The following is a 24043-nucleotide window of genomic DNA, read 5'->3' as shown; positions in this document are numbered from 1 at the left end:
CAATTACTTTGGAATTATCAAACTATAAGTCAGGGAGATGCCAGCAATTTAGAGCAAGGATTACATTTTTAAAACAATTTCAGTAGGATTGCCCAATATATATATAATCTTTGGTATATATAGGTCTTTGGTTATTCGGGTTTTCTCCCGCGTAAAATTGGAAGTGTCTTGGCGACAGGAAATAAATCACCAACCTAATCCAAAAAGAAACCCACACTAAAATCCAGGACAGAGAACAAGAAAACGGAAAAGCCCTCCTCCCATACATAGAAGGCACCACAGACAGAATCAGCAAAATCCTCCACAAACACAACATCAAGACAGCATTCTGCACAAACCGAAAAATATCCACCATCCTAAGAAACCCCAAAGACAAAATTGAGTTAGAAAATCAAGGAGTATATGAAATCTCATGCACCACCTGCACCACCACATACATAGGACAAACCAACAGAAGAATAAGTGCACGCATTGAAGAACACAAAAACTTACATATTTTCATATATGGTGGACATGTCGTAATGTTAAGGCATTTTGGATAAAAATATGGTGGATCCTGCAAAACATCTTCAAAAGAAGGATAAAATTTACCCCCCAGTTGTTTTTACTGGGTATATGTATTGATTTTACAGTAGCAGAGACTAATTTGATCCTGTATTTAATAACGGCAGCAAGACTCTTGGTGGCGCAGTATTGGAAGAAGAAAGATTTACCTATAATTCAAGAATGGACTTTGAAAGTTATGAACTTAGCCGAAATGGCCAAAATCTCAGCATATCTCAAAGAACATTCAAACGAGAGATACAAAAGAGACTGGAAAAAGTGGATTGATTACATAAAAAGTAAATATGGGACTAAAAAACTCCAGATAGCTTATGCTTAGTATCAGTAATACTTTAAATTGTTTTAAATTTGGGTAACAGTAAGAAGCTGAGTTCAATGTAGAGATATTTCAGACTGTGATTGTTCAAAAATTATACCAAGTATGGTCTTTGGGAAGTCGGGGGAGGGAAGGGAGGTGGGGATTTAGGGGGAGGGTGGGAGGGGGGAAATACAATATGTGTTAAGAAAATAAATAAATAAATAAAAAATTGCAATTCAAAAAAAAAAAAAAAGAAGAACACAAAAACGCAATCAGAAAAGAGGAACCAACTTCTTCCCTGGTCCAACACCTTAAAGCCACAGGACATAAAATTGACTTCAAAAAGACCAGAACTATTGCCAAGGCTGAACATTTTAACAACAGAATAATCAGAGAAGCCATCGAGATAGAAAAAACGCCCACACAGCATGAACAGGCGGGACAATACCTCCCGCCTGCCAGCCATTTGGAAGCCTGCCCTTATTGATAAACGAGTCCCTAACATGAGGAATGACACCAGGCCCACACTCACAAGAGCCACACAGGATGTCACCACCAAACATCCACAAAGAAAGCAGACAATAACCCACATTGATGATGAGGCACGACCAAGGACCAGAAGCCAGACCGCAACTGCACCATTAGCCACTTTCAACCCCTCCTATCCTTACATGAAACACAAACCTCCAACCAATCAGAACACACCTCCACCCAATCAGAACACAGCCAAGCTCCCACCCAATCAGCTCAAACCCCCACTGGCAGTTAAAAGGAAGAAACAGCCGAGATCTCACATTGCTCCTGGAAGCACGAAGCCTGAAGATGACGAATGAGACTTTGTCGAAACGTCGCCAAGACACTTCCAATTTTACGTGGGAGAAAACCCGAATAACCAAAGACCTACATACTAACACCCGCAAAAACCTCAGAAAACACACACACACACATATATGGGAAACCATAGATTCCTGGATTAGACTAATCCTACATTAGTCATAATGTAGTTTCCCTTTTTCTACCACTCTTCAATTTTTAATGTTTGATGAAACAATATTATAGATTGGATTCTGTGAAAAGATTGATTAATGGAAGTTGTTAGAATACTCCAGCTAACTGAAAGGGGAAGAATATAGTTTCAGCTATTTTGTTATGTATGATTCAGATTCGAGGCTTACAATATTCAATAAAATCTTCCATCTTTCTGGAGTTGATTTAGGGGTATATTATATAAAAGACTGCAAAAAGAAGAATATTTAGTGATTGTGACAGCATCAGGCACTAACTTCCTATGTGAAACAAGCAGATTATATGGCAAATGCATTGCTACTGCATTTCCTTGTAGGGAAACAGCCTGGACTCTATGGAAAACCATTTCTAGTCATTAACAGTGCCATGCAGAACTCTGACTAGCTACTATGCTTTGCAGCAGGAAACATAATAAATCAAAATTTTAGTCAAAACATTATTGCTATAAATACATAAACACGCACACATATACATTCAAGATAGCCATCATCTAAATAATCATTATTATCTAAAAAAACATAGACTACTGACACAAACTACTTAAAGGTCTTTCAGCAGATATGAAATGAAATGCAGGGATGATAACATGACCCTTCCCAGTAGAGTTCGCCATCTCTTCTTCAGAATCCAGAACTTGTAGTTTAATTATAGTATCCGGTTTAGAGGTCTGTACCTGTACAGTAGCAATAAGTGGCATTGTAACTTTTACGAAATATCTAAAGGGGAAAAAATTAAGACAGAAAATAAATAAATAATAATCTCATATGTAATTCTCTTCAGCAGGTTAAACTCTATTTTATTTTTATTCAAGAAAAGTTTTAAGGTTTGATATGAAAATTGCATGTATATGTGTGTGTGTGTGTGTGTGTGTGTGTGTGTGTGTGTGGTATGCCCCAATTATGGGAGGAAGCTAACTGCTTCCATTATCTGTCTATCTGGCTCGTCACAAGAGTCCATCACGACAGAAACCCAATATTTTTACAGTTGCCTTTGTTACATTTGTTGTATTTGTGCTCATAAATAAATAAAGGGAGACTAGTATAGATCTATTTCAAGCTATTTAGCTCTCATCAGCTAGCCATACCCTTACTGGGATTAGAACCTGTGCTGTATTACGTCTTAGGCAGATGTGTTAACCACTAAGCCACAAGGTTCTCCTCCTTATCAGCTGAGCCAGGGAAATAGGTATGTATTTAGTGTCACAACCCCTGGTATGCCCACATATGGGAGGAAGTCTACTGCTTCCATTCTCTGTCTATCGGCTTGTCACAAGAGACCATCCAGGCAGAAACCCAATATTTTTACTGTTGCCTTTGTTACATTTGTGTTGTATTTGTGCTGATAAATAAATAAATAAATAAATAAATAAATAAATAAATAAATAAATAAATAAATAAATAAATAAATAAATAAATAAGATAGATAGATAGATAGATAGATAGATAGATAGATAGATAAGAGATATATAGAAAAATCTACTTGCTGCTGCACAAATAGGTAGAACATCTAAATGATAGTATTACAGTTAAAGTGGAGTTAACATTTAATATTTAAAAGTGACTCAAAAGAAAGTGAGTTATTTCTTACAGATTAGTAATAATACCTCAATGAGAATGAATAGAATAAATAAGTATACTGAATAACTTTTCCCATGACATTTTGTATTATGTCTCCAATAATCCCCCTCCAAGCACAACTAATGGCTGGACATGAGAGCCAATCCAACTTTCCCTAATATGATGTCCAACACCAAGGACACTGAATTAGGGAAAGTTGTCTTGAATAGTTGCTAACTAATAAGCTGTTCTCAAGGAAATCTTAACAGATGTCCCACAACTTCCATGATCTTTAAGAATTTTAATTCTTTTGCATTGTTAAAGCTTTAGTTTTCTTAAGTTAGGTATGATCTGTACATGTAGGACAGAATTATGTTGGAAAAATCTGACTGCTGATAGAGAATACAATTTTTGAATTATCTCCACAGAAAAGAAGTAAATAGTTTATAAGGCCATAATTCTTCTTTTTATTTACAGCGTGAACTTTACACTCACACCTGTAGAGTAATGTATTCATTACATATTTATCTAGCCAATAACAAAAACTGGAACTGGAAAGCCATTTTTTATTCATACTGCCTCTAATATTTCTAAACAAATATCTAGCAATATTAGATCATCTTCCGTAATCTTTAGAAAAATACTGTAATGAGGTGCACTGATCATGGTGGAAAGAATTGCAAACCAAACTGAACTGAAGTAGTTTTTAGTCTGTTTGTTAGTATTTATTACCTTTCATTCCTTTATAATTGTAGAATCACCTGCATTTAACTATTATTCCCCCCAAACACACATAGAGAAAGGGTGTATAAATTGCATCTTTTTCCAGGTTTGCACACAATTGCTTTGTAAGCTGCTCCTGAGCCTCTTTACATGTGAAATACTCCTTTTCAAATACTTGCTCAGTCCTCTGATATTACATACTAAAAATAATTTATGTGCATAAAATGTATACTACTACTACTACTACTACTACTACTACTACTACTACTACTACTACTATAATTAATCTTTTTCATATTTTACCTGAATATAATATCCTTATCATTTGGTAGATAATAGTCTTTCACTTCTTTAACAGCAAACATGTTGTTTACAGCTTCACGAGAGAGAAATGGAAGAGGAATGTAAGAACTTATGAGCCGAAGTCTTACTTTCCCAGCTGGCACAGCTGATTCACCAGTCTGAATTTCAGCCATGAAAGTATATCCTTTCTAAAATAAAAAGTTAATCAATTGAAATGTTTAAGATGATACTTAAAAATGAAAATTTAAAGAATTTGGAAGTTTTACCAATGAATTTATTTTGACTTGATTCTTAATTTAAAATTAAGATCAAAGCAGTTTTAGCCTAATCAATTTGTCATCACATATTGAATCAGTCTCTTTTAATATTGAATCTTCACTTTGAATTGTGTGTGTGTGTGTATGAGTGTGTGTATGAGTGTGTGCTGGTGTGTAGCAAAAAAGAAAAGAAAGAATGGCAGTAATATGAAGATTAATATCAAAATGTTTGTATCTCTCACCTTGTTCTTTGTATAAAGATAAGGTGCAACTCTGAGAAAGACCCGAGGAATTTCCTGTAATGTGTCATTGTCAACAACATGCAGCACACAGGTTGGTACTGTTGAATAAACTTTTGGTACAATAATCATGTCTTCTGGAACATGAAATATTTCCCTACAATAAAAGGAAGAATTGAAAATAACTTATTTTATATTAGGATTTTTTTGAATAAATCTATTTCTAATTTGTTTGCATGGATATCCATACTGTTGTTAAATTTTCACACTGAAATACTGTAAAACTCTGCAACCAAGCCAATATGTATTTAAATACAAATTTTTGGTATACATAAGCTGCTAAGAATTGCCCTGCAGTTCTTTGGACAGTTAACATTGGAAATGTGCATTAGATTGAAAGGTTTTGAAGTAGCCATTGAGTATAGCAATTTAGAAAGAAGTTTGACTTTTAATTGTTTTAAATTAGTATTCATTTCCCAGGTCAATGAGGGGAAAAAATAAAAGTATTGCTTTACTTTTCAAATAAAAAATACCGAGGAAGTCATTTAATGTTTCTTTCCATATCTCAGACTTAACTTGTTTATAATGAAATTTACTGTTTCCTCTTTGTGATGTGGAAAGCAGAAACTGAAAGAATACTTAACAGAAAAAGAGATTTGCCTGAAAGGACAACATATTAATATATCTGAAATTAGGACAGGGGAACATATAATTGGAAACTTCAGTATGTGAAGATTTGGGTCTAGGCATATTAAGAGAATTAACTGTAAAATAAATTTCATTTCAGATTGCTGGTGGGTTATGTCTAACTCAATAATAAGTCTTCACCTGAAGACTACAAACCAAACATTTGCTTGTTGATCCCCGTAAGTTACAGTATAATCAGCAAAAGTTGTCTTAGTCCATTCATCTTCATAGCAACGATATTTTTCAACTGACTTACATTTACTTTTAAATATATCTCTGTAAAAGATAACACAAAACAATACCAGAATATTAACAGAGACAATGATGAAACAATTATGTTACTTCTGCTAGATAAGATGAACACAGGCCATGCAAACACACAACATTAAATAGCAATGACTATTTTATTAATTTTTTTCAAACATTTATACACCTTCTCATGTTACACCAAACTGTGGGAGGCTACCACGTTATGAAAGGCTGTTTCCTCACAAAGGGACACATGGGTTTGATAAATATGATATTGCAAGAGATATATTACCTCAAAAACATCAAAGAACATTGTTCAAAATTTGGATCAATTACAGCCCACAACTTTTGAAGTGTTTCTTTGACTCTAGCATTGTCCTTTGTGCCTAAAATTACAAAAGGAAAAAAATATATAAACGACTACGTAATATACGGTGAATATTTGTAGTACAGTGATAACTTGTATTATCCAAGTATTGTATAGATTTAAATTAAATCTATTAAATTAATTAAATTAAATTCTATCTAATTCTATAAATAAATCAAGATTCTAGGCTAAACTTAAAATATCTGTCCATGCACATAAGAATCAAACTGACTCTGCTTATGTGACCTCACAATCTTGAGTGGTGGTGATCAGTGGTGGGTTTCCAATTTTTTACTACCGGTTCGCTTGAGTGCGCACACAAACTTGCGCATGTAACGCTTCTGTGCATCACAGAAGCGTCTGGGCAGGTGGTGAATCCTCTCGCTGCCACCACTACCAGTTTGCCTGATCTGGACCTAACCAGCAGAAACCCACCTCTGGTGATGATCATGTTTTTCATGATCACTTGTTATATCCCCAAAGCTGTCTTTTTCAAGAGTTGGACAGAAAACAGACATGTGACTTCCTGAATATTTTTCAAAGTACATTCACATACCAGTTCAACTTTTCAGAATGATATTTTAATGGGAAAAACTATTTGACAGAGATGAAGAGCTTCAAAGAAGAAATTAACAAAATATTATGCAACTAGAAGGAGTGGTAGCAATAAGTAGGGTCTGATCCATACTATTTAGACCAAGTATGAGTTTCTATTGTGAAAATACTCACAAAGAAAGGTATGAAAATAATGATTTTGTGGGATAGTGAAGAAAGATAAGCTGTGTAATGAGGCACATTTAGTAGTATAATTCTATATTCAAGTACATTTTCAGCCTAGATATTGGCTAAATAAATTCTCTGTTCTGAAACTGCTGATATTTTTCCCCCAGGATCAAAAGATCAATAAGCAATAGTCTGTTTATAGTTCGATCCTTGTTAGCTGATTGTATGCAGTTTCAAGTAAACTGAGTTTTGACTAAAAATGTGCTACAAGCATATTTATGATGTGTGTGGCGACTTCTGAATCTGTCTCCATGTGAACATACCTTTCTCTATTCCTCATAAGATTTCTTCCCAAGGGGATTATTGTTTTAGTTTCTGTTTTTAGTTTAACGAATAATAAGCTGTTTGGATGCTCTGACACATCATGAAAGAATTAACAATAAATGATTTTACATTTCTCCTGATAAATTTCACCCCATACATCCCATTAAAAACTCCCACTGTTTTAAAAATAGTGAATAGATTAATTTGGAAAATCCTGACCTGGTTTTCTGCTGTTCATCAATAGCCTGATGTAGGTTCCTCTCCATATAGCTTGCAGTTTAACTGCAGCTTCCTCTTCTTCAGGAGTAGGCTCTCTATTCTGCCAAGAAAAATATTACCTCTGTTGCATCTGAAAATACATAAATATATAATATATAATATACTATGTATATATAATATATACATAATCACAAAAAAATCCTAAAATTCATAAAACACAACGAGTGACTTGGAATGAAATGTTTTATGATGAACTATCCTTTTTTTGTCAAACTTGCAGCCCACGGGCCGGATGTGTCATGCACTGGCCATCCCCACCCCCGTTTAAGCGAAGAGGGAAAAAGTTGCGATTCATCACGTGGTGACGTGATGTTACACATTTGACACCCGTGTTTTAAACTGTTCTGTGGGTAAAAACCTTGAGAGAGGGTTTTTTTTTCCTTAAAAAGCAGTTAAAAATATATGACCATGTGACTTTTATAATATTATGATGATTTCTACGTATTAACAGTGAACTCTATTCCATAAGCACTGATCTTTATTGTATCCCAAATTATCTATCTACGGACAAGAAAAAAAATGCATATTTAAGGATAAAATCCTAAACAATGGAAACCTCATAAAAACTACAGAGGTACAATCAAAAAATGTAAACTCATTGCTCATATCAAAAGGGACAGAAAATAAAACAGCACCATATCATGACTTTATAAATGTGTAGCATGCCCACTGTTAGAATGCTGAATGTAATTTCACAAGGATACTGGAAAATGACTGCAAAAACCTGAAATGGCCACATCATATGACTATTTTCCTAATGAAGAAAAGCTTCAAAAGCTGAGTGTCATTTAATTTCATTCAAAGCATGAGTATCAACTAAAAACTGAAGTTGTAAAATATACAAGAATATATTCTTTTTAAAAAAAAAGTATAATCAATATACAGGATTTATCAAAGTTAGTATTTAGGCTAGATATAGTTTAAATAAATTCTCAGGGGAAAAAGTCAAAGTCTTGCAACTTTAGATAAGAGAGGCATTGTTCTCTTTGTCTGCCAGGAATTAATTAAAACTGAAATTCAATTAAAGTTTTTAAAACATTTATGACTGAAAGTTTTTTAAGGATCTTGCTAAATACCTGCAAGTGTTTAGCGCCACTAGATCTTAATTGCAAATATCCAAAAGACCACTAGAAAGAAGAGCTAAGGAAAATTCTTAATCTTTATTGCCATTATTAATTTGGTAGCATTGGTATTGAAATGACTGCAGCTCCAAAAATTAGGAAAAAACCATAAAGACTGTAATTTTAGGTTTTATTTAAAAAATTGAAATCAGTTTATATATTCACAATATGTTTATTTTTTCAGAATTAGATGCCAGCTTTATATAATAATAGGTAGGGCTATGTGAAATGAAGCCATGCCCAACACATATTGAAAGTTATGTCCAAACTTCAAAATGCTACTTCATTGGCTTTCAATCATCAACAGCATACACAAGGAAGGAAATACAGCTAGCAGTACTCAGACTCACTATTGCCTTCTATTATCAAGGAATGATAAATGTTGAAAAAATAAAAATTAAACATTAAATTCCTCAAATGATGTTCTTCCATTGTGCTCAAAAAGGACCTTCACATCTAACAGGTATGGGGCCTGTTTCCTCAAATAGGCTAATAATAAAGACAATTTAATTAGTCATCTTATTTCAGATTCATGAGGGATAAAAAGGGCATTTACCATTTTAATGAAGATTTAATGAATGCTTAACATGGTGCTTTTTATTTGTCAATATAAGAATGGCTGGATTTACAATATTTACAATATTCACTGATTTTCTCCCAAATTCTATTATCAATAGAATATTTAAAGACAAATATTGCTGATAAATTCTTTCACTTATTTTACCTGAGGATTCAGTGTCTTCAACAGAAACATCACTGAGCTTAAAATCCAGTGTAAAACTTCTGTAAGCAAATTCATAATTGGAAGGAACATTGCCTAATATTTGTTTCATCAGATGCCAAAAGGCATTATTAAAAGCCTAAATATATAAAAATAAACAACAGCAAATTATTTAAAATAAATACACTATTCATATAAAATTGATATATTATTTTATATTTAAGAAAACAGACCATTATTATATTATACACATACACACACACACACACACACAAAGTCAAGAAAATAGATGAGTCTATTTATTTGGGAACTAGCTTTTATTACTATTGTATAAATGGGTTATTTTCTTATTAGATAAGATTGATTTGATATCACTCCAGTTCTGATCAGAAGACATTGTAAAATATTTATTCACAGCATCAGATGTATTTATCTGATCATAATATATGTGTTTAAAAAATAAAATTCACACCATCTCAGAGATTTGTAAAAATTAGGTGGTGTTTTGGGAGCAAATCGGAATTAAGACAGCTGTGGATCCTATAGATTCCCTGCTTGTAAAAAGCAACAGCTGCAAAACTCTGTGAAAATATTGCGAATGGGATTCCAAGATCAGATCTATACCCTCAGAAAACAGGATTTACATCCTGCATAGAAAACATGATAAACCTGACTTAGATCCTCTTAGATGATTGGTAAGTGGTATCTGGGCTAGGCTTTTTGTCCCATTGAAAAATGCCAATTTTCAAATCATTAGGAATTAATAGCATATTTTATTAAACATATTAATTAGATGACAGATCCCGTCAGAAACAATAACCAAGAGCATATACAAGTAGTACTCAACTTATGCCCACAACTGAGCCCAACATTTCTGTTGTCAAGTGAGAAAGTTGTTAAGTGAATTTTGCCCCATTTTACAACCATTCTTGCCAGAGTTGTTAAGTGCATGATTGCAGTTTTGAAGTAGTAACATGGTTGTTCAGTGAATCTGGCTTCCCCATTGACAGTGCTTGTCAGAAGGTTGCAAAGGGGATCACATGAAAGTGATAATAAGTCACTTTTTTCAGTGATGTTGTAACTTGGAAAAGTCACTAAATGAACTATTGTAAGTCGAGGACTACCTATACAAATTAGTGTCTTCTTTTTGTTTGTTTGTTTGTTTTTACCCTTAGAATGTTCTCTTGCGATTCCTGTGCCATAAAGACCAGGGGGCAATGTGTTAATTCCAAGGCTTTCATAGCTTTGGGAAGATTTCTGCATTCCCATAATTAATTATTACATTTCCAATGGCTTTCATTCTAGCAGCAGCTTGTTCCATAAAACGATAGCTTTCCTGGGGGAGGAAAGAAATACTTTATCTGTCAATAACTAAGAACTATTCAAAGAATATGCATATGCCAAACGTATAAGTGGATGTAGTATACCCTAACTTATAATGCTTATCAATATCTCTAATTAGTGACATCATCAAAGTAATCATCAAAACCCACGTAGGGCAAGTGTCATCAGCTCAGGACTCTATGGATATGATGTGTTATCTAATCTCATAAGAAAATGCTGCATGTCATACCTAAGTTAATGATTAATATATCCTTCCACTGACTGCATTAACCTACGTGACTCTAGGATGGAATGTTACTAAAAGTCAATATTTTCAAGCAAGCCCTGGCCACTTTATTTTTCAAAGCCAAGAATAAAACTAAAAATAGAGACTGTAAATAAAATGAAATGAAAAAGGAAACAATCCTCTCCCCCACTATAAAGTAAATAATAGTCAATGAGAACACAAATCCAATTACCATGGTAACAAATACCTTTTCAAGATTTGGTAGAACTATATCCTCTTCACCAAATACACATGGCACCATACTACACAGATTGGATATTGTGTCCTATGGAGAGCTTGCAGTAAAAAGTAACACGTGGCGGCTATATTTTAAAAAAGCAACACACGAAAGTAATTTCCAAATTAATTTTTCCAATATAATGTTCATAATTTATTTACACATAATAGAAAAAAAAGTGAATATAAAATTTATGGACTGAAATAAGCAATGTATGAAAGTCTGCATTTCATTTAACCTGCAAAAATATTGGTTAAGTTGCAAAGTACACATGCATAGCAATGTAGATATAATGCCTAATCCAAAAATCATATGCTGTAGCTAAAATTGAGATGGATTCAAATCTTATGCACTGCAGTTTAGCAAGATGCTCTTTTCTTCTTCATCTCATTTTTTAAAATTTACAGTGTGATATTGTTGTAACCTACAAGGTTGTTTAACTATTCCCAGGCATTGTAGATTAGTGACTAAGGCTGTAATTTAAGCATACATTTAAAAAAATCAGTTTAATGGAACCCAATGGGAATTACTTCTAATAATAACTCTAATATAATAATAATAACTTAAAAAAGCAAGTAAAATCAATTCCTGGTACAAATCTCAACTGTTTCACCAATTTATAAGTTGGGCTAAGCAAAGTACCTCTCAATCACAGCCTTTAACCAACCAATCAGGAATAATATAATGGTTTATTGGAATTATTTACTAATTGATTTTGTATATCCTTAACATTCCCAATGCATTAACAACAAAATTAAAACATTATGATAAATAATGCAAAAACAAGATAAAAAAGAAAAACACCAAAGAATAAAGGAAGCAAGCCAAAGTTGAGTCATCACAATGAATACTCTAACACACTCCAGAAGAAACTCAGGTTTAACCAATTTCTGGACGAATAGGGTAGAAACCAATATCAGTTCCAGAGGCAGGTTATTCTGTAAAGGGCTATCACTGAAAAACATTGTTCTAGGCCCCAGCCACCCCCAGTTAACAAAAGTGTGAAACTCCAACCAACTTTCTTTAAAATGCACATTCTAGGTCAACTGAATTTGGTTGGAGAAGGCAAGTACTAAGTTATCTAGGAGCCAAGACAAATAGTATCTTATTAAATAAATCTTTCCATCTTTGTACATGCAATAATCTTGCTACAGTATCTTGTACAAAACGAAGTTCCATAACTTTTTTCCAACTGTTTGTCCATCATCTCCAAAGAAAAACCTCTGGCCTCTATTGTATATTAATCTTTAATGTCATCTGAATCAGTGTATTTGAATCCAGTATTTTCTAGTGTTCTTACATGTCCACCAAACATGATAAATAGCTTTTCTTGTTAGCCATATTTAAAACATATTGTACATTTGAAGTGCTTTTATACATTCTCTAGACAATTTCTCTACATGACAGATACCAATGATTGATCCTTTTATAAAAAGTCTCTTTAATATTATATTATAATATAAATTTCAATCTTCATATTTTCTTATTGTTTCATCTGCATAATCAGTTTTGTTCAGTTTATCATACATTCTTTCACTTGTTCTGTTTCAAATTTCAATAAAGTTTATACATTTTAGCAGTTACATATTTATCATTTGTGTGCAAGTCTATTTCAAACTCAGTTTTATAATGTTCCAACCATTATTTATCTTTTTAATCTTTCTAATAATTATGAATAAGAGAACCATGGCAATTATATCCCTCCGCCATCAATTCTTGTTTTGTCATCCTCCTTGACAAAATTATTTCCCATCTATATACTGATTTACAGCTAAAGGCCACAAGGGTGTTTGGTATACAATTTATATCTATATTTTCAATGTGGTATATCTAACATGAGTGTCTTTAAAATCCATGTCAACCTTGAGTTTATTGTACCACAAATATCCATGCCACCCAAATTTTAGATCATGTTCTTCTCATTCCAAGAGACTTTACTCCAAAAGCAGTGTCACTCTTTCATCAAATCAAACAGCAAGATGCAAACATTATTTCAAATCAGGTAAATCCAATCCTCCAATGCCCTTTGCATGTTGTAACACTTTAAATTTAACCCATGTTTTTTCCCTGTCACACAAATTTAGATATAACATCATTTAGAACATCATTTGAGGAATATTCACCCGCATAACACCTATCCTCCGCGAGCTGCGCTGGCTGCCTGCCGATCTCCGGATGCGCTTCAAGGTGCTATTAATCACCCATAAAGCCCTACATGGCAGTGGATCTGGATACTTGAGAGACCGCCTTCTGCCAATTACATCCCTGCGACCAATAAGATCCCATAGACTAGGCCTCCTCCGTATCCCATCGGCCAGCCAGTGTCGGCTGGCAACCACAAGGAGGAGGGCCTTCTCAGCAGTAGCCCCGACCCTTTGGAACGAGCTCCCCGTAGAGATTCGTACCCTCTCCACCGTCCAGGCCTTCCGCATAGCCTTGAAGAACTGGCTCACCCGTCAGGCCTGGGGATAAGGATAGTTGCCCCTCCCGAATGATGAATGTATGTTGCCTACCATTTTATTATATGTTTCTATCTTGATGTCTGTATTCCCCTTTCCCGGTTTTATGTGAGCCGCCCTGAGTCCCCTCAGGGAAAAGGGCGGCCTACAAATTCTAATAAAACTCTAAACTCTAAACTCTAAATATATACTTCTGCCACTGTTTAAATGGAGCCTCAGTTGTCAAAACAGGCATTGTTTGAAACAAAAAATTCATAATAGGCAGAACCTTCATTTCTATCACATAAATTATCGCCAGCAATGACAATGGGAGTTTCTCCCATCTTAAGATTTCTTTAAACTTAATTTCATATCTTAATAGAGTTATTTTGAAATAACAGACAATCATATATATTTTACCTTCTTTTCAATCTTAGCACCAATTTTATTCATCAATGCTGTTTAATCTTGTATTTTCATATATATTTTTAATATCTTCATCTTCTATTTATTAATCCTGAAACCTGCTTAATGCACCAAATTCTTTGTTATTGGCAAAAGTCCTTAACATATAACTTCATTTTTTAATTTTTACTCTCACAATCTTAACATCTTGTCTTATATCTCTATTCAGTATTTTAAGAACCAAAACAAGGGACTGGGCATCCCTTTCTTGCTCTTTTTTATATCTCACAGGGTTTTGTTATATCTTCATTAATAAATATTTCTGCTTTCTGTGAAGTACAAATTGATCTTGCCAATTTTATAAAGTTCTTGTCAAAATTCATACCTTCCAGAATCATGAGCAAAAAAGCCCACTTCAAATTGTCAAAGGTCTTCTCTGTATTTAAGAAAATCAATGTGGATTATTTTTCATTATGTTGTTCCAAATATCCAACACATTTCTAGCATTCTTCTCGAAATGTCTTCTAAGTAAAAGCTCATGCTGATCCTCATGAATAAATTGTTGCAAAATTATTTTAGTGTACCAGCAAGAATCACTGTGAACAATTTGGAGTTATGATTCAGTAATGATATTGACTTCTTGTTAAAGTCAATTTTTGTCCTTTATATATTAATACTATATTGGCTTTTTTAAAAACTCTCTGGCATTTTTTCTGCCTATAAGATAAGAGTTCATCATGCTTTATAAAGGTAATAAAAATCATCCTCAAAACCTTTATAATAAGATCCAGATAACCCATCTGCCTCTAGCCACTTTCTTAGTTTAATCCTTTTTACAGCTTCGGAAAGTTCTCTTATTGTTACAGGTCCATTCATAATTTGCCTCTGCTTCTCTGTAATTGTTGTAAATTGGTTTCTTTAAATAATCATCTGTTTTCTCTAGACAGATATCCTATTGGGTTTGTGCCAGGGTTCCTGCCTGCATTGGTACTGGTTTGCTTTGCTCATGCGCACACCAGACTTGCGCTGTGTGCGTGTGCACAGTTCACTGCAAATTGTTCCACGCATGTGCAAAGACCATGTAATACTAATAAAAAACATGCCGGCAATGGCAGCGGAGACCAAGGAACCGGTTTGGGGGTGTGGCCGGCCTGCGACGCTGCTGGTTCTGCGACTCAGGCCAAATTACCACTACTGGTTCGCCCGAACCAGTGCGAACCGGTAGGAACCCACCTCTCACAGCCACCTCAGTTCCACTAAGCAGAGAATCACCTCAATCGTGATATACTGCTTCTTTCTCAGGATAGCTTTTGGATTTCTTCAATTGATTAAAGCTCAAGTGTCTTCTACAATGTTTTATAGTATCAATGACTTATGGTATCAAGCTTTGCTTGTTCAGGTAGCTGAAAGGAAGAGTTTGATACCAGTTTCTCCCAGAATCAGGTGTTTGCCTCTACCAAAGAGTTTTTCTCCCTATGGTTTAGTTTATTTTCTCTGCTTTCTCTGCTTTTTTATCTTCTCAGATGCATCGCTCCTCAACCGCATACACTTTCTCCTCCAATGAGGAAATAAACTTGCATTTGAGCAGGAGTATTTTAGGTCTTCTTCAGTCAAGAAGATAAACATTGCATAAACTCTGCAAGTCCCAACTAAGTTTGTCTCAGAATTTATATTGCTCTTAGCTTCTCTGCTGATTCCCTTAGACAAACTTGGATACCATTTCCCCCTATTTTCTTTACAAGCTACCAAAGGATGCTTCTCTGGTTAAGCACTGGACTGAAAGAAGACAGGGACAAAAAGAGAAAAGTAGAAAAAGGGAGAGAAAAAATATAAACTGTGTTTCTTTTTGACCTTTCTCACTAAACTGTGGTTTTCAAGGTCTTACAGAGATTGAAAAAGGGTAGCATGTAATTCTTGTACGATTTCTGTTTAAATAATCTGTCAAAGTTTATACAATCAAAACAGAAAAGTAGAAGGAAAGTGAAGAATTCTCAAGGCATGTTTCCAAATGGTTGTATAAACATACAAAATGCATGTGGTTCAGTGTAAACAAATATAAGATCATGTTTAGAGATAACAAATGGATGCCTCCCAGTGCACAACATATATATGATAGCTATATAATATATTATGTCCTGTTACAGAGCTTTTATCCCTCCAATATTACCTGCAGGAAACAGCAACAGCAGGATGTTATTGCATCCAGGTTCTGCTTGATGTGGGTTCCCTTTCAATAGTCACCTACCTGGCTACTATGGGAATAGTGAGACCTTTATATCTGATTGAGAATAATGTTTCTCACAGAAAGAAAACCAGCACATACCCAGCAGGAAGACTTATTACAGCAGCTTTAGTAGCATATGTGTGGATCTTCAGGATTAACTGCCCTGGAGATAAATTTTTCCATGAAAAACTTTCAACCATGAGTAACCCCAAAGGAACAACTTGGTTTTCTTCTGTACAAGTGCTAGAAAAGTAGGAAAACAGGATATATTAATAATAATATACAGCCATACCTCTTTTTATAAATGCAAAACAAACAAACAAAAAATCAGCACAAATTGTTGTTAAATATTAGGAAAATTTAATTTATATATTCCAGCAAACGATCTTTGTACCTAATAAGCTATAGTGAAAAAAAGGCTCATCATTTTTTGCGCTTTGAACTTACTTAGGCATCATGCCAGGATATGCCATGAATTCAGAACTGTATTCAGCTAAAAAAAGGTAATCCAATATAATTTTATACACGACTACTGAGAAGTCCCACTGAGCTTAAAAGAAACATACTGTGCCATAACTAAGAATAAGATTGTGGCCAAACATATTTTCCTTGATTTCTTCTCACTTTGAACACGTACTGTGTAATTCAAATAATGAAAATGCCAGTAATATTTCTGTGCCCCTTTTCCCCTCCCTGTTCAATGAAATTTCCATTTTCAACTGAATGACACAGAGACACTTGCCTTATAGGAAAATAAAATCCTTAAATGACTTACACTTCCAATTTGGTTATCTCATGCAAATATTCCTAGAGATAGTTAAATCCCATGTAGTCACAGTTAAATATTTTAACTTAGACACAGACACATAAAAGGAAGCAAATTTACTTTTTGCAAGTGCTCTATTACTTCTATATATTCTTTGGAAAGTTTTTCTTCATACAGCCCACCAATACAACCTAGAAACAATTCATTTGAGAATAAATTTCTACTGTGTTTGATATTATGTGTTTGTTTGGAATGGCATAGGGTCTCCTGCTTGTGTAGGTGGTTGGACTAGAAGACCTCCAAGGTCCCTGTCAACTTTGCCTGTTATTTTGTGTGTGTGTGTGTGTGTGTGTGCATGTACACATTTCTGTATGAATGCATTAGAACTACAGTATATGACAAAGTAGGTTGATATGGGATTGCAGTGACAGTGATTATGCCAACATTACAATTCACTAGAAGTTATAAATTATCTTGAAATTTCTAACAATCCTAAATATCCTGATGATGATAGACAACCATTTCTTGAATTTGTCTATTTTATTAAAGTGTATTTTGTTGGGTGCATTTGTTTCGGCTTCTACTTACATCTGATTTATAACCCAGTTATTTTGCTAGATGGGTATTATGTAATCTTAATTTTTAATTTTTCTAAGTAGGTTTAAATGTGGTACAAAATAAGACAAACTAAACATGTACCAAAGAAATATAGAAACTGGATATACAATTGTGAAACCATTCATGGTTTAGGAAAGTCAGTTAATTTGAAACAGGAATTAGAAAGCAGTAAAATGTATTCAAGCTATTATGGAGAAAAGAAGCAAAACATAGCTAAACATTATTTGCAGTTTGCAGAAGGAAACATACAACCATCGGATAGAATTTGCAGATGTACACAATGCCACTGGTTGTATTTCAATGCAGCAAAGTTCCGTAGAGCAAAGTTTGCTAACACAGAAAATCTATCTGAAAATCCAATTTTTCAGATAGAAAAGTTTGCAGATGAAATCTTGAGCAATGTAACAGGTTTAGGTTTAGGTTTTATTTAATTTGTATGCTGCCCTATTCCCGAGAGACTCAGGGCGGCTAACAATCTGGAGGGGAGGGGGGTACAAAATAAAAATAAAAAGACAAACAATTTAAAATATAGCAACAGTTGTAACCTCGGTTGGGGCTGGAAAATTCAACAGCCCCAGGCCTCCCGGAACAGCCAGGTCTTAGTTGCTTTGCGGAAGGCCGGAAGGGTGGTAAGGGTCCGGATCTCAATGGGGAGATCGTTCCAGAGGGCCGGAGCAGCCACAGAGAAGGCCCTCCCCCGGGGAGTTGCCAGCCGACATTGGCAGGCAGATGGAATTTGGAGGAGGCCTAGTCTGTGGGATCTAATAGGTCTTTGGGAGGTGACTGGCAGGAGGCGGTCTCTCAAGTAACCAGGTCCGATACCATGTAGGGCTTTAAAAGTAACGACTAGCACCTTGAAGCGTGTCCGGAGACCAATGGGCAGCCAGTGCAGCTCGCGGAGTGTAACATCAGTGTACCGAGCTGCACCCACAATCGCTTGCACGGCTGCATTCTGGACAAGCTGAAGTCTTCGAACACTCTTCAAGGGCAGCCCCATGTAGAGCGCGTTACAGTAGTCCAGTCTTGAGGTGACGAGGGCGTGAGTGACTATCCGAAGGGCCTCCCGGTCCAGATAGGGTCGCAATTGGTGCACCAGGGGAACCTGGGCAAAGGCCCCCCTGGTCACAGCTGACAGATGATGTTCTAGAGTCAGCTGTGGATCCAGGAGGACTCCCAAATTGCAAACCCTCTCTGAGGGGCATATAATTTCACCCCCCAGGCTGAGAGATGGAATAGCTGGACCATCTTTGGGAGGGAGCATCAATAGCCACTCGGTCTTGTCGGGATTGAGCGCAAGCTTGTTCGTTCCCATCCAGACCCTAACAGCCTCCAGGCACTGGCACATCACTTCTACCGCTTCACTGAGTTGGCACGGGGCGGACAGATAAAGCTGTGTATCGTCCACATATTGATGATATTTAATCCCGTGCCGGCGTATGATCTCACCCAGTGACTTCATGTAGATATTAAATAGGAGGGGGGACAGGACCAAACCCTGCGGCACCCCATAATTGAGGGGCCTAGGGGTCGACCTCTGCCCTCCGACCAACACCGACTGCGACCTGTCCGAGAGGTAGGAGGAGAACCACCGAAGAACGGTGCCTCCCACTCCCACCTCCCGCAACCGTCGCAGAAGGATACCATGGTCGATGGTATCGAAGGCCGCTGAGAGGTCAAGAAGCACAAGGATAGAGGAGTGACCCCTATCCCTGGCTCGCCAGAGATCATCGATCAGCGCGACCAAAGCAGTTTCCGTGCTATAACCAACTTCCCATTGCCAAGATGACAGTTCCTTTTTATTCACAGAAGATGATATTTTAGGGTGGAGGTGGATAGTACACCAAATAAAAGAAAAATGATGTGATAATTTCTAGTATGATGAATAAGAATTTTCTTGCAGTAAGAACTAAATGAATTAATCATTTCACTTTCTGAAATGTTGATAGATTGCATGGTAATTTGCCTGCCTGGTGCACAAGCTGCCTATATTCACACACTACTTAGATAGTCTGCATACTGATACATATTTAATGATTACTCTGCATATTGTGACATAGGGGAATATAGTCATGAATTCTTGTGTGCCAACTTTAAATTTCTCCAAAGGAAACTGAAAGCCAGTGTGATTCTTTTTGAAATGCTCTCTGCTTCATCTAGACAGCAAAATCAATGGCTTTAAATATATGCCTGGAATTCTGGAATAGGCATAAACAGCTTAATTCATTAGATATTGCAAAACATTTTTAAAAATTCATGTCTGTACAAAAACAATGGGCTCTTCTTGAATCTCGACAGAACCTTGACAAAAAATGGATTCTTATACTTGCCTATGAATAAAAATGAACAAGAATCAACAATTATTTTGAATTGAATAAGAGGGACAGTGTGTACAGAATGTTATGGTAAAACTAGACTCCTCTGAGCCAGGATAGACATTCTGAAAGTCTGGTTTGAAGGATAAAGTAGACAAAGGACATAATGAAAAACTGTTGGAATTTATTTTTCTTGCTCTGCAGATGTAAGTGAAATTTCATTTAGGTGAAGGAACTTTAAGAAGGCAATAGGAAGACATTTCTGTGTTGTTGTATGGGCAAGGCTGAAATAGTTAGACATGTTTGTCTACCAAATGATGAGCCTTCTGGATTGGAAGGCACTCCTCTAGATATTGGGCACAAGTATCTAGTTTTCAAAGTAAATTTAGATGTGATGGTATCAGACCAAACTTACAACAAATCTGATCACTGAAGCCAGAACTTTTCTTTTGAGGATTAATTGACAAGCAGTTAGAAAAAAAGCCAGGGAAGATTATTCCAATATAAGATCACAGCAGCAAGATTATTATGTGCACAAAGATGGAAAGATTCAACACTACTCACTATGTAGGAATGGTTGGTGAAGATTTTGCTGAAATGGATAAATTATCTTTTTTGATTAGAGAAAAGACATTATCTACATTTGTTGGTGACTGGAAGCCTATTATGGACATTTTGTGTAAAAATGAAAAAAAAGAATTTGTGACATGGCTTTGAAAGATAGATATAAAGAAGAGTAATATTATGGAACAATAGAGGGGGGGAGAGAGAGAGGTAAATATATTTGTACTTATAACTGCTATGAAGACTATCAGAAGGTGCTTCTTTATGGTTTTTTTCTTTGTTTTCCTAAAAAATTATTATACTTTTCCCTCTTAATTTCTTTTCCTTTTCCCCGAATATCTCTTAGAAAAAATCCGAAAGAACAATATTAATATTACTCTTGTGCTTTGTATTAATCTTACCTCCAGTTTCTCCCCAATGTACTAATGCAGAAAAGCTAACTAGAATATCAGTAGGCTTCAAGCTGTCCACACACATATAATACAAGACTCGATCATCTACCATCTGAAAGGAGAAAAGATCTTTCTGTTTACATTCTATCATCAAATGTTGTAGCAACTAACAATTGATAGAATTTCTATTATATTTCAAAGTTTGGTACTGGATACAGAACCGAAAGCATCAACCCGTTTTATTAGAGTCATGAATGTTGTTTTCTCATAATTATTAGTGCTGTTCTAAACAACTGACAAAAAGTTTACACTGTTTTGTATGAAGGGTTTTATATATATTATACATAAAATATATAATAAACTTTATTTGATTAATGTTTTATCAATACAAACTGAAATATATTGAGATATAAATTATATTGTCGATAAACTTACCCTAAAATCTGACTTTTGATAGTTATAGGCATAGGTACTTGGTTTGTGGAAAACATATAAATTCCTAAGAAAAATGAATATGATTATTTTAGCATAGGTTATATAAAAATCCCTCAAGTGATGTCGATTTTTACTAAATTAAACAATATTCTTAACTTTTTAATTAAAGGAGATAGAATAATAGTAATAGTAAAAATTAATTCCCAGTATTTTGTAGAGCCCAAACTGAAAAATATTAGTATTGATTGACAGAAATTATTTATAGCCTTTATATTTAAGCGTGTACAAATAGTCTTATGCAGCAGTGAATTCTGTAGTTCTGGTTTTCAATTAAAATCAATTGGTAAAATTCTGGAGAATACAGAACCATAGAAATGGGAGATCTTGACACAAAGAATAATTTCTGTATAGTTCTCATGATGTCCCTTTCAAAAAGGACTCCAATGATTGTGCACGTAACCTTGGCAACTCCTTGCCTTCTTGTTTGGGTCTAAATACAATTTATTTGCTATATTCAAAACAATGTTTTCAATACAAGAACACATGTTTTCAGAAATATAGGGTTACAACTCAAAAAACCCTCACTGCTTCTTACTGAAAGCAAATGCAGAAATCTTCATAGTCCATCCATATTTCCTTGGAATTAATGTTCTTTTCAAGTTCAATTTCTTCAAGAGATTTATTTACTGTTTGGTTGTTGAAAGCAGCATCTGCTGATTCTGGTATCTGAGCTACTTCACTACTTACTTTTTCTGCAGATTCACCTATGAATAAGAAACAAAAATGTAGAATTTTTTCCTCAGATTAAGCCTATGATTCTGAAAAAGAAAAGATGATCGTTTGTTGATGAACTACAAAATAATATATATATGGCAACTCTTGAACTCTTGATGCTTTTACTATCTTAATAAAGTTAAGACAACATTTCAGTATATCTGTTGAATTGAGCTATAATCCAATTCAGGGTACAAATTCAAAACTCAAGTGGTGCAAGCTGATAAAAAATGTTATTGAGGTAATCACATCTGTCTCAATGTCTTTGTCTGGTAATATAATGGAAATTTTAATCTGAAGCAATTTAGTTTAAGACCAAAACCTTTATTCTAAAACAAATACCTAGGTATATATACACTTCCTTAATTTTTTTCATTTCATTTCCAATGTTGTATTTAATTTTTTAAAAAGTCAGATAACTGAATGTTTGTAATATTAATATCCAACACTGTAATTTATTGATAGCATGTCCATCTTTTTTGTCTATATTCAATAAAACTTTCCCAAATATTTTTCTTTATTATAAAGTCTTTTTTACTGTGTAACAGAAAGTCCTAATTTAAATATTCTTGCTGTGATTGGGTAATGGGCTTTACTCAATTTTGAATAGTATACCCAGGGAAGCACTGTTCTAAGGCATCTAATTAACAGAATATTAAGAAGCTATTATATAAATATAAATGGGCAAATTGTTTTGGATACACTATAGAACTAGACAAATGGCAAAAACTTTGGGGGAAAAACCTGTAAGTTGACAATCGCAATACTTATAAAGAAAATCTATATAAAATGTTTTATAGGTGGTAGTCACCACCGGCAAGATTAGCAAAGATGTTTAAAAACATGTCTGCCAGATGTTGGAAATGTAATCAGGCACCAGGCACGCATTATCACAAGATGGACATGTACAAAAGCAAATAAATATTGGACAAAAATACATACATGGTTAGAAAAAGTGTTAACGCAGCACATAGATTATAAACCAGAAATATTTTTATTAGGCATAGTACCAGAAAAGTATGATAAAGGGAATATATATTTAATATTACATGTATTGACAGCACAAGAATTATATTTGCACAATATTGGAAAAATGAGAAAACCCCTACAGAAGAAGATGCAATTAATTTTTTTATAGATTATGCAGAAATGAACAGATAGACATTAAAGACAAAAGAAAAAGAAGATACAGAGTATTTTCAAACATGGGACTTGTTTTACAAATGGTTGGAAAACAGAGGTAGAAATTAGGAATGTGAAAAGTATTATTATATAAGCAAAATGATCCAGACAATATGCTGTTCACCAAGCACTTATGTATGTAAAGTGAAAATGTATAAATTAACTGTTAAAAAAAAAGAAACTATTATATAAATATCATTGTATCAATATATTTGAAATTTGGTAGTCCATGTGGTTTATCTAACATCCTTTCTCTCACATAATATGGTACTTTATTCATTGCAATTTTTATGTAGCATAGAATTCTAGAGATCAGATGAAATGGTTTGGTACTTATGGAATTTCTGCGATTTCACATACTTATTTTCTTTTGTTTGTGAATTCGACTCCACTTTATTTGGCTGACCACTCTGATCTGAATGGCTTATAGGTCTAACATATTGGCAATTGGCAATTTAATAAATTTATATGCCGCCCAATCCCGTAGGACTCTGGGCGGCTTACAGAAACAAAAATAAAAGTTAAAGTTAAAATAAAGAAGAGATACAATTTAAAAAAACACACCAAACATTCAATTTATGTGGGGCTGGACCTTGATCAACAGCCCCAGGCCTGCCGGAACAGCCAGGTTTTCGTGGCTTTTCGGAAG

General features: G+C 34.6%; 1 protein-coding gene across 1 annotated transcript in view; it reads right to left on the bottom strand.

Annotated features, from left to right (window-relative positions):
- ADGB (androglobin) overlaps positions 1 to 24043 on the bottom strand; it is a 112432-nt gene that overhangs the window by 38340 nt on the left and 50049 nt on the right. Inside the window, 17 exon segments of the mRNA XM_032217185.1 lie at positions 2420 to 2604; positions 4471 to 4658; positions 4970 to 5123; positions 5795 to 5929; positions 6195 to 6288; positions 7536 to 7665; positions 8721 to 8722; positions 9441 to 9578; positions 10610 to 10651; positions 10654 to 10695; positions 10698 to 10773; positions 11255 to 11369; positions 16451 to 16583; positions 17238 to 17249; positions 21013 to 21115; positions 21439 to 21502; positions 22034 to 22202. Coding sequence (XP_032073076.1) covers positions 2420 to 2604; positions 4471 to 4658; positions 4970 to 5123; positions 5795 to 5929; positions 6195 to 6288; positions 7536 to 7665; positions 8721 to 8722; positions 9441 to 9578; positions 10610 to 10651; positions 10654 to 10695; positions 10698 to 10773; positions 11255 to 11369; positions 16451 to 16583; positions 17238 to 17249; positions 21013 to 21115; positions 21439 to 21502; positions 22034 to 22202 — 1782 coding nt within the window.

This window comes from Thamnophis elegans, chromosome 4 (genome assembly GCF_009769535.1).
Source record: "Thamnophis elegans isolate rThaEle1 chromosome 4, rThaEle1.pri, whole genome shotgun sequence".
Classification (NCBI taxonomy): domain Eukaryota; kingdom Metazoa; phylum Chordata; class Lepidosauria; order Squamata; family Colubridae; genus Thamnophis; species Thamnophis elegans.
The sequence above is the reverse complement of the archived record's forward strand: the minus strand, read 5'-3'. Positions and strand labels throughout refer to the sequence as shown.